Source organism: Nylanderia fulva, unplaced genomic scaffold, assembly GCF_048542155.1.
Source record: "Nylanderia fulva isolate GAGA-0341 unplaced genomic scaffold, ASM4854215v1 Scaffold68, whole genome shotgun sequence".
NCBI lineage: Eukaryota > Metazoa > Arthropoda > Insecta > Hymenoptera > Formicidae > Nylanderia > Nylanderia fulva.
In genome coordinates this window covers 118,320-130,827 of record NW_028190786.1, presented here as the reverse complement: position 1 = coordinate 130,827, position 12,508 = coordinate 118,320, and the positions used below count along the sequence as shown (strand labels likewise).

The following is a 12,508-nucleotide window of genomic DNA, read 5'->3' as shown; positions in this document are numbered from 1 at the left end:
TGATGTATAAAATATATGTATATATCTTTCTAGAAAAATGTTTGAAAAGGAATAATTCTCTGTTTATATTGGTCGATTGCAACTATGTTTACAGCGAAGATTGTCGAAGTGCTGCCAACTTCAAACAAAATATTGTTTTCAGACTTGCATAAATGTACATACACAGAGAAAATTTTTTCTTAGAATTTACCCTGAAAATCATGGTAATCGTGGGACAATATAATATTGAAAGAATTTTGTAAGAGTTTTTCTGGTTAATATTTATCACAATAAAAATATTAATATCTACTACAATAAGATATAAAATATAGTCGATTAATTTTACTGTATACATAGTAAAATTTATTATATACGCATATTAATATTTTTTATTGTAATATTATTAATATTCAGGATAAATTTTAAGAGAAAATTCTCTCCGTGTATATGTACTTAATATAATTTGTAAATATTTTTGCATCATTTAAATAGAATAAAAAATAATTGTATAAAAAAAATATATATATATATCTTTTTAGAAAAATGTTTTAAAAAGAATAATTCTCTACTTATTGTGTATCAAATAATATTATATCAAAACTAGTCTCTATTTTGAATTCTGAGGCAAGAAAGAATTGTAATCAATCTCATTAAATTTGAATTTGAATAAACGTCATTTGAATAATCAATTATCCGTAAGTTTTATATCAATCATAACAATAACAATTACATGCATATATCTTTATAATTAAAAGAGATGTGCATTATTTGCTAAAATCAATATCCCTTGTGATTGATAATGGAGAGAAAAATTTTTCACCCAAACGCGAATATTCGCCATTAATTTTCGAGAAAAAAATAATAACTCATTCCACGCGGGCCCCACACAGAAATTAATACTAGTTCCATTAGTTACCATTAATAACCGTCGTCCTGTGAAAATTAAATCGAATTCCAAACACGTTCGCTCGATTGGGAGAAGGGGATCAAAACGCAATTGAAGAGGAGGAAGAGAAAGGGATAAGGGGGGACGAACTGGACTTCCTGTTCCAGGGACGACACGTCCTAGGTCAGGATTAATTAGCGGCGCGGCACGCCGCGATTAGCCGAACGCGATCGATGCGGAACTGCGTGACGGTTCCATTAACACACCCGGTATGCAGGTATCCGCTTCGACGCGGATACGTAAGGTATTCGCTATTAACCGGGGTGATCCCGGCGAATTCCAGGTGATGCTTCAACGGAAGCCCCATTTACCCTTCTCTCGCCCGTGCGCGCGCGATATTATCGCGATCATTATCGTAATTCGACGTACGTAACATCCAAATCCACTTAAAGCGGAATCATGCGTCCATTAAGTCACCGCGTAAGTTCTCACGTATATCTCGAACAAGAAATTTCTCTTTCTCGAAGCGATCTGTTTTCCTGATACGTAATCAGCGTTCACCTTTAGATGAAACAACATATCTTTTATATTTCCGTTACACGATCACTCGTAATGATAACAATTTGTGAATCATCCCGTGAATTCCACCTATCAATCCGAAATTAAACATACCGAGCTACACAGGGTATCTCAAAAATCCTGCAACAGTCAAATATCGCGAAAACAAAGACTTTTTAAAAAAATATTTCAAATTAAAGGGCTTTACATAGCACATTCCCTATTCTTAATTACATACTTGTAGATTGTCTCGAGAACTTTTCAAAACACAATAATAAAGTATCTTTTCATTCAGTTATTTTCAAATTATAATGCTTCAAATTTACAGTATTTTGTAAAATATTTAGTTTTTGATAAATCAATTGGTGTAAAGAAAACACATAGTTATTTCTAAGAAAATGTATACAATTTGCAACATATTTTTTCTTAAAAACAATTATGCGTTTTCTTTCACTAATTAATTATTCTGTGTATAAAAGTATTAAGATTACCAAAAGCTGAATAATTTACAAGATATTTTGTATTTTGTCAAAATATTATATCTTTCAAGCCTCATAACTCGAAAAATACTTAAAGGAAAAAACTTTATTATAATGTTTTAAAAAGCTAGTAAAATAAGTTAAATTAAAAACAGGGGCTTTCACTAAAAAATTTCAAAGTAAATTTTACATATTCTTACTATTGCAGAACTTTTGAGACATCCTGTATACTATCGATAAATAATTGTGAGACACGAGATGTCAATTTATGTATATCTCGAGATTTGTCGATCAATTTTTTCACATTCAACTCAGGTTGATTACGGCTCGGTTAAATTATCGCGCGATAACGCGCACTATCTCTATGCTATCGCCATTCAAGTTTTCGCGCGCGATAAGGTCGCGCGTCAACTTTTGACGGGGATATACAGTTTGCGCGGCGCCCTCTCGTGACGCCCATTCGCGTCGCGCGAAGGGATCCGCCGTGTGTCAGTTTACGCGTGGGAGATCGCGCGCTCTCTTTATCTCGCGCGCATAATTCACCTCCCTCGCGTTTATTACACGCTTTATTTATACGCATTACGCGCGTCGGCCGACACGATGCAAAGCGGCGCCGAACGTTTTTTATGCAAAGCGGAGTCATTTTCGTGCAACACGACTCACCCTCTCTCTCTCTTTTTCGCTTTTTTTCACTCTCTTCCGCTCTCTTTCGCTCTCTGTCGCTCTCTCGATCGCGTAATATTCGGGAAAATAACTTCCGCCGCTTTTTCCGCGGTGAGATTTTCGCCCTGGCACAAACTACAGTTACGCGAGAGAACACGAACGGAATATATTAACTGTTAGATTTTATACATCGTGCTCGGGGTTGTTAAATACGCGATATTAAAGCGTACACACAGAGTGCCCCAGAAATACCAATTTTTTAAAATTAGAGTGCTCTATTTTTTTTCTCTCTTTTTAAAAATTTAAAAAACTAAAATACTGATTTCATTATGTTGGAAAATATATCTCAAAATTTCGGCTAAAAAAAATAAAATTATTAAATTCGTATTAATCTTTAGAAAAAGAGAAATCATAGAGAAGTTATAAACGTTTTTGATAATAAAAAAGAAATATTTTATCTTATATAAGACTCTAAGTATCTGTAAGAATTTTGAATAGAACTTTATAAATATAATTTCAAAATTAAAATATTAAATCAAAACAGTGAATATGACGGTAAATTTGATAATTTCTGTAAATTCTTGTATATGCGTTAATTTGCATTAAATCTAATATTCTTTATTTCGTAATTGTAGATAAATTTAAAATTTAAAAATTTTTTTGAAAATTTTTGGGAAATTTAAATTTTTGCCATATTAAAATCTGTCATTTTTAATTTATATTTTCATTTATAATTGGCGATTAGAAAAAACCTATAAATACCAGGATTGGTAATTACCATTTGCTATTTTAAATAAATTATATAGATTACTAATTCATAATCAATGACCCTAAAATACTATGACTTGTACATAATTCCATGAAATTTATAACAATTCTATGCATATAAAATCACAAAAAGTATAATAACATCTCGAAATCTCAATCTCATATCTTGCAACAAATTATATATGATATACAGTTTCCTAGAATAAAATCATTACATCAAAAATAAATGCTATTCTGAGTCTAAAGTATTAAGCGTGACAATTACAGAACAATGTTAAATAATTTTTAAATGAAATTAAGGGGATGCCGGAGAGATGGCCGAACTCCGATAGGTTAACACCACACATATCTAAACATATGCAGGTATACACATATACACATGATAGGTTAGCATCACACATGTCTAAACATATGCACGTATACAACATATATGCGTGAAAATTTTCTGCACCGTTTTCTTATTTATTAGGCTTTTAAACTTATATCTAAAAATATACTAATACTTCTTCATTCAATTTCTAGTCGGAACTTATCTTATTTTGTACGTATAAACAGCAGAACTTTTATATTAAACAATTATTTTTTTCGACCTGACGACGAAGTCGACAAAGAAATTTTAGTTTTTAAATTTTTTCTTGTTTTTAACATAAAATCAGTAGGTTCCCACTTTGTTTCTGTACGTGTTTTAATTGTAAAAAAGCATTTATTATTTTATTAAACCAATAAAAAGATTTCGGTGCAGAAAAATCTATAATCATCTGATCAATAAAACAGACATCCGGCATCCCCTTAATTAAACTACTTCCTTTTACCTTGCAATTAAAGTGCTCCAAATATTTATCTTTCACACTGTATATCGGCCGTTATTATACGAACAATGTGGTCCGCGATGATGAACATCTCGTGTCCCTTTCCCCTATCGTCGAATCCCAAAGCGGTAAAACAAATGACAAGGTTTGACAGTTGCGAGTGCACGCGTTAACGATACTCAAACGATATTTTCGACCCTTCGAGAGGAAATCGATATTAAAGAGCGACCGGCCGGAAGGGGAAAATCAGCAGAGAAGGGTTGGAAAAGGGGAAGGAGAGAAAGGTAAAGAGATGGCGCGAAATTGAAATTGCAGGGACCTGCGGGACTGAATCTATAGAGACGGGGGGGAGGGAGAGGATGGAAAAAAAAGAGCGAAAGAGCGGGAGGGGAGACATATGCCGGCGGGAAAATTGAGCGTTTCACCTGCACCAGATTCCATAATTAAAATCAGTCGGTACTCGCGCGCGCGCTCGTCATTGTCCGTATCGCGCGGACATTCAACCCCTTTCCCTCCCTCTCCTCCCCTCTTTCTCTTCTCCCGTGCTCCCCGAGATCGCTGTCGCCCTTTCTGTCCACGGTCGACAACGTCTCTGCGCGCATTTTTGCGCTATTTAACGAGAAAACTTTTCAAATCACATTCGCGATTTCGCCCGCAGTCGCATTTTTTACGATCCTTGGTTTGTTCGTTCCTCACAAAAAAATTGCCTTCGACGAATTTAATTGGACGTAACAAATATTTATGCGTTATTATAAATAATTTGGCCACATAAAATTGTATTTTTTTTATATTCTTTATAATTATAGATATATTTTATTATTATTTACGACTCAAGGGAAATTAGTACTCTCAATTTCGAAGACAAATTTAAATTTCAGATGCTGATAATAGTGCGTATCTTTCATTAAAAACACTTTGATATTTTTTTCACCCTTTTTAAGAGGATCAGAGAGAGAGAGGATTTATTAATATAAATAAATTTCGAGTAGTTTATTTTAATTCTGGTCTCACATCTAGAAAAATGTTCTGTAACAGTTTTGTCAGTCAAAAATTAATTTTCATTAAAACTGACGCACCACCTGAATTTACTGAATTTTAAATTTGTATTTATTATTATTATTATTATTATTATTAGAATTATTAGCAATATTATTATTATTAATATTAGAATGCAAATGAATTTCCTTAAACGACAGCATTCACCATGTTAAAATTTCATCTATCTCCTAGCTCCTTAACATACATAAAGAGGAGAAGGAGAAGAAGATGATATTCTAAAGAAGGCTTCGTACGTCCTTCAATCGACTGGAAATGCGGAACTCTTGATATTTAAGTGGCGTCCTTAGAAAGCGAACGGATGGCGCAGAGTCGGAGAAAGGATGCAGGATGAGAACGAAGGAAGGAAGGACGCGAAGTTCCTGCGGGATTTTGAACGGAGCCCTCAAAGTGCCTCGTTATAAATTGTCGCGTCGTCGGCTCCTGATAGGAGCGCGAAATACAGCAAAAGGGAGGAGTGGGATTGAATATAAGTTCGACAATCGGCGGAGTTTCTTTCAGTGGAACAAATTGATTCTGTGAATTAAGCTAACGAATCGCGTTTTGATAGCATCGATTGATATATTTAAAATATGATCGAGGATTCAAGTAATTTGAAAGAAAATGTAATTTAAAAGGGCGAGAGAAAGTATTAAAGGAAGATTAATTGTACAGCTGAAGAAAATCAAATATTAGTGGAGAAATTAATAATCTTTTTTCAATTTTAGTAAAATTATATTACAGAATATTTTTTCAAACAATGTACATATTTGATACACAAAATGATTATATAATTTAAACAAAAAATATGCATATTAATAATTATTTCATAATATAAATATTATATTATGTATTTTTTATCGCATTATTTATTATATTAATTATATTACAATACATGGTTTATTTCATATTCGAATTTTAAAATCTTAAAAAATGTATTGAAATTTTTTCAAAACCGTAAAAATCTCTTTAAGGGGATGCCGGATGTCTGTTTTATCGATCAGATGATTATAGATTTTTCTGCACCGAAATCTTTTTATTGGTTTAATAAAATAATAAATGCTTTTCCATAATTAAAACACGTACAGAAACAAAGTGGGAACCTACTGATTTTATGTTAAAAACAAGAAAAAATTTAAAAACTGAAATTTCTTTATCGATTTCGTCGTCAGATCGAAAAAAATAATTGTTTAATATAAAAGTTCTGCTGTTTGTACGTACAAAATAAGATAGGTTCCGACTAGAAATCGAATGAAGAAGTATTAGTATATTTTTAGATATAAGTTTAAAAGCCTAATAAATAAGAAAACGGTGCAGAAAATTTTCACGCATATGTGTTGTATACGTGCATATGTTTAGACATGTGTGGTGCTAACCTATCATGTGTATATGTGTATACGTGCATATGTTTAGATATATGTGTGGTGCTAACCTATCGGAGTTTGGCCGTCTCTCCGGCATCCCCTTAAAATCGTTGAAAGGATACATGAAATCGAAGAATTCCACGTATTTTTTAAGATCGATTAATGCGAGGGAGAATTAAAAATCTGCCAGTGTCTCTCTGAGAATAATCAGATGCAATTCGTTCCTTCGAAGAAGAGCCTTCGGTTTCACTTTAATTTCCAGCCTTTTCCTTTGGCCCCTTCCTTCTCCCATTCCATTCGAAGAAATCTTCCCTTTTGTCTTGTCAAAAATTAATTCCTAATCGAATTAGCTCTCTTTCCTGGCGCGGGAACTCGTTAAGGAAGTTGCACCATCCTTTGTGCGATCCAGAGCCTCCGGTTCGTTTCCTCCAATCCTTCCTTCCCTCCCTCCTTCCTTTTGCGTTCTCGAGCTTTTCGCAACTCTAATCGCGTCGAGATAAAAAAGTTCGCGCCGTCGCCGCCGAAGAAATTATCGCGGTTCTCTGTTTGTTCCAACTTTTTCATAAAGCGAAACCGCGCAAAAGTTGCCGCCAGCAAATTTGCGTCGCATACCTCTCCTTTAGAAGCGGAATCTTATCGCCGACAGTGCACTCCTTCCGTGGACGTTTATTTGTTTTTTCCTCAAGAGAAGTTTCGGTATCTCATAGTAGCTTCGAAACCTCCTATATCGGATAGCAATAACATAATTTATCTCTCTTATCGGCTATTCTAAGATAAAACTTCTCCAGGATATTCCGGGAAGAAGTGATATTACGGCGCAGAATGGCTAAATGATACTAGTCTGAGGTCCAAAGTTTATAAAACTGAAAATAAAATTGGAAAAAAAATAATTTTGTATATATAATATACAAAATTATAAAATATATATAAAGTTGTGTTGCGCAAGAAGCCGTCTCGATTTTCATCCACCGGAAATAGCATGTCTCCCCTTCCGCGAGAGCATCTCTTCCCTCGACACGGTAATACTGTTACATTAAAGGTCGGGGGAAAACTTTTAAGTCACTTTTAATGTAAGGTCGACTGTGCCGTTACGCAAACTACTTTCCGCCGTAGGGATAGTACTATTTTCCCCGGTGCTCCTTAAACAAATTTTCAACCATCAACAAGATCCGTGCGGAAAATTCTCCTGAGCACTCCGCGATTTGCGAATGTCAATTACCATTTTAATTTTTATTCATATAGTTATTACTGCTCATTAATAAATTAATTATATTAATTATTTATTACTAATTGTTATAAATATCGCGTGTGCGATCGTGGCACAAAGAGTTGCGCGTTTACTTTCTATGCCCGAGGGTTCGGGGGTTCAAATCCAACAAAACACACCTTACAATTAAGGTTATATATAAGAAGGTTAAGACATCACTCTCAGCTATCCATGATGCTCTGCGATATGTGCCTACCACAACCGCAGTTGATGTGGGCGACTGTTATAACAAGTTAGGTTATATTATTGTCAATATAATATAAATATAAATATTGGTAAATAGGACATACAAATAAATTATAGTTAATAAAATAGTGATATATCTTTCCAATTTCAATTATCAATTTCAAATCACGTAATGTATCACGGGTAGCTGTGGGAAATACATAGGCTAATAGGATGTCTTAACCTTCTTAGGCCTCATTGTACCAACATTATTTCAGTTTTAAATGAGACTTACATTTGTATCTATCTTTATCTTTCTTTCTAAATAAATACAGACAAACATATATATATTTAAGTTTCGCTTAAAATCAAAATGACACTGCAATCGAGCCTTATATATACACATATAACCTTACTTATAATTAAGATCTATTTGTCCGCCATCTCTTGGCAAAATATGTAAAACTGTAGGTCTCTAATGAATGTGTCTGCGGAAAGACTACAAAAAGGCGAACAGATATAGATATAGGGGAATTACCACTCTTTGTCAAGAGGTGGACGGACTGAAGAGAGATATTTAACATACATATTATATTATTAACAAATAATCATGTTTTCAAGAACTATTTCCTCTCTCATATAAAATTTAGCAAAACTGTTAGACACGCAAATCGACATTTCTACTCTCACGACAAAATTATTCCCAAGAATGGGGAGAAAGCAGAGAATATCCCACGCGTGTGATACGCGACCCACATGAAGACGATGCACGAACGTTCGTTTTCAGGGTCAGCGGGTTAATTCCCAAAGGGGTGACTGATCCGATCTGGCCACGAAAAGCCTAAGGTACGAAAGATAGAAAGTGGAATACAGAAATACAGTGTCCCTGAACTGGAGATGTCTCCTATATATATTCCACTTTCTAGTTTTCGCACCTTAGACCTTTCCTAGAGAGATGTATACAAATACATAATAATCAAACCGGTAATTTTGTTATTAACTGAATTTTATTAACTGATTTCAAAAATTAAAACAGATACGATATCTTTGGGATATCTCTTCTTAAAGAAAACCTTGCTTGGTCAAAAAATATGGATTAGAAATGTGTTTCAGCTATTTACAGCTTTTACAGCCTTTATGAGACCCTAAACACATTTTGCTAAATACATTTCGCTAAATACATTTCGCTAAATCACCAATATTTTCGGGATAAATCAATCAGTGAAAAGACCGGAGGTAAGAACTTGGTTGGCAATTCGATTTCACAACAGGACCCAAGGGACTAATGGCGAGTTTGTCCCCTGTTCTTCGTCCTTTGGCCTTCTTTTTATCCCGTTTCAATCTTTCTTTTCAGATCACGCTCAATTTAATTCACTTTCCGTGAAGGGCCTTTAGATATGCCTTGCCTGCATTAATCAGCTGTCTGGCGCCAGGGTTGAACTTGTCCAAGATGTTCTAAAAAATAGCAAAAAATATTTCACATTAAGTTAAGCTCAAATATGCTGAAAATTGAAAGTATAATTTTTTATTTCTTATAGTGATATATATATATATATATAATTTGAATGTAAGACTCTTTCTTAATTGTATCACTTCATTGTGAATACTACATTTCATTTTTACAATTTATTTTATAACATTTGTAAATTACTCTAATGAATTACACAAATATTTATTTTAACCATTATTTTAATAAAAAGATTTATTTTATCACTATAAACAAATATATATATATATATATATATATACATATATAGCTTGTAAATTTGTGTCACTGGTAGATAATTAAGATTCTTGTGTGGTAAAAATAGAACAGATTATTATTTTATAACAGAAAATGCCTTAAGAAATGAATAAATTATTTGTGTAAATAGAACAGTTTAATAAAAAGAAAGACATAAAAAAATTATAATTTTTCTTTATTGACGTTAAATACGATTTTGGAAAATTGCAAAAATAAATTATTTTTATAATTTAATTAATTTTGGCCGTGACCAAATAAAATTTGGTGCCTTGTGCACAGGTAATTAATTCTAACGGAAAAAATTTTAATTTCGTTGGGATAACGCACTGTCATCCGCAATTTGGCTCTTTTTTATTGCCTGTCTTACATTTTAAATTTATATTTATATTACAGAGCCTTGTTAAACTCTTAAATTAATTAATTTTAATAAAAAAATTTAATAAATTATTTTCAAATAATATTTATATTCGCTCGTATATTGTTAACAACAAGAAACTTATTTAAAGACCAACGTAACGAGCACTTATTAAGATGATATAAAATAAACGATTTATTCAATCTATATTACAAACAAACGTTTCGACTGCACGCAGCCTTCTTCAGTAAAAAATTCAATTCAAATCAATATATGTAACATATCTTAAAGTTATATAAAGTAATAGTCTTTCGTTAATATGAGTCGGAAATTGAAACAAATATAATATATATCTCGCTGAACTTGTGCATAATATACAACTTATGATGCGACAACATTTAAAATGTTGGAAAGATTCCGTACAATTTCTTCATTTCTATGTGAGAAATCGTTGTTGTCAACCCCACTATGATTACTAAATAAATAAATTAATTAATACTGTGTCACAAGTTAAAATAGTAATAAAAATCACACGCTTACTTATAATATATGTTGTTCTTCACTGAAATTCACGTATGACAAGACCTCTCATTTCCAACCGTGCTCTATCTTAGTTATGTATGTATTATATAGGTTTGATCTGAGAATGTCTCTGACGATCTATTTGTCTAATGTGTTTACATTAAATGTTTGCTATTATGTCTAGAATATCAAAGTAAGATTCGCTAAGTAATTCGGTATCTTTATTTAAATTCAAACCATTTTTTGTTCCTTAATATGTAACATCTCGGAGATGAGTCTTTTATGATAATTAATTTCACTATCTAAAATTTTAACATTATTCCAATCAAAGGTATATGCTGTTTATTTAATATGTGTTCAGAAATTACCGAATGTCTAATCGAATCTAATTTAATATTGTTTCTATGCTCTTTCACTCTAGTCTGCAGTTGTCTCTTCGTTTGTCCTACATAAGATGCGTTACAATCATTACAGTTTATCCTATACACTACATTTGAGTTACATTTGAGTGTTCATTTTTATCTCTATGTGTCTTAATGATTTTGTCAAGTTTATTAAAACATCTGTATTCTATTATGAGGTCCTTATTTTTAACCGATGAAACAATCATTTCTGATATTTTGTTAGTGTATGGAATAACAAATAATTTTTTATGTACAGATTCATTATCTGAATTATCTGTTTGTTTTGCGGACCCCCATGGGCTTCCCATTGTCCCCGATTATAGCTGATTTGGTTATGCAGGATTTAGAGGACACTGTTTTGAAATCGTCAAACATCAGCTGCACTTTTTATTTTCGATACGTTGATGACATAATATTGGCCACTTCTGGTGAGAACTTGAATCTAATCGTAAATTTCTTTAATAATTATCACGATAGACTTAAATTTACTGCTGAACGGGAGGTTAACCGTAGCCTGAGTTTTTTAGACTTGTTAATTAAAATAAAAAATAACATGATACATATAGATTGGTATCAAAAAGATACTTTTTCAGGAAGAACTCTATCATTCTTTTCTTATCATCCATTGTGCCACAAGATTGATATAATTTACAACTTAGTAGATACATGTTTATTATTATCGCATCCACAATTTTTTGACAAAAATTTGGAATTAATTATTAGCATACTAATAAGTAACGGTTATCCTCTTGATTTCATTTTCAACAAGATTAACCATCGGATAGGACATCTCATTTCCAAGAAAAGTATTTTATCTAATTTATCATATTAACTATAGTATGTGATGTGTTGGAAAAATTTTGTTATAATCAAAGTACTGTTAGAACTTTCAACTTTCCAAGAGAAGTTTGTCGATTAATAAAATATTCATTGTTGTATCATCTATTGTGGAAAAGTTGCGAATGAGATAACTAAAAATCCAGCAAATAATTTTTAATTATATATTTAGTTAAACTTAAAAATTCATAAATAACACTAGCGTTAAATTGGTGGCACAATACTCATCTTTGAATGTAATTATCATTTTAAAATCGATTCCTGGTCTTTATCGATGGAGAAGTTATAATGGACTTCTGATTGAGATAGTGAATACAGAAATTGTTTAGGAGTAGACAACTGATAGCGCGATAGCATAAATTGCCTATCAAACTTTAGGCACATTCACGAAACTTGGCTACTGAAGTTCGAAGTATGGAGGATTGAGAATGTAGGGTTTAAGAATCAAACTCTTTCGTGTATCACATTCCTCCAATCTTCTAATCTTAGCTTCACAATATATTTCTAACATTATAAAAAGTTTAAAAATTTTGATTAAGTCAGCTTTTGAATTAAGATTCATGTTTTTTTCTTAAATTTTCAAAAAATTGCTACAAGTTTAGGTAAATTTTAGGTTAGATCTAAAACTAGCGTAAAGTTTTAGTTTAAACTTAAGTGTCTTAATTAAAGAAAA

The 12,508-nt window shown here is 32.3% G+C and overlaps 1 protein-coding gene across 1 annotated transcript in view; it reads right to left on the bottom strand.

The window, feature by feature from the left end:
* The window catches only part of IRSp53 (Insulin receptor substrate 53 kDa), a 130,237-nt gene that overhangs the window by 79,214 nt on the left and 38,515 nt on the right, over positions 1-12,508 (bottom strand). The window contains exon 3 of the mRNA XM_085488341.1: positions 9,354-9,428. Within this exon, the coding sequence (XP_085344467.1) occupies positions 9,354-9,428 (75 nt within the window). The remainder of the gene's footprint in view (positions 1-9,353; positions 9,429-12,508) is intronic.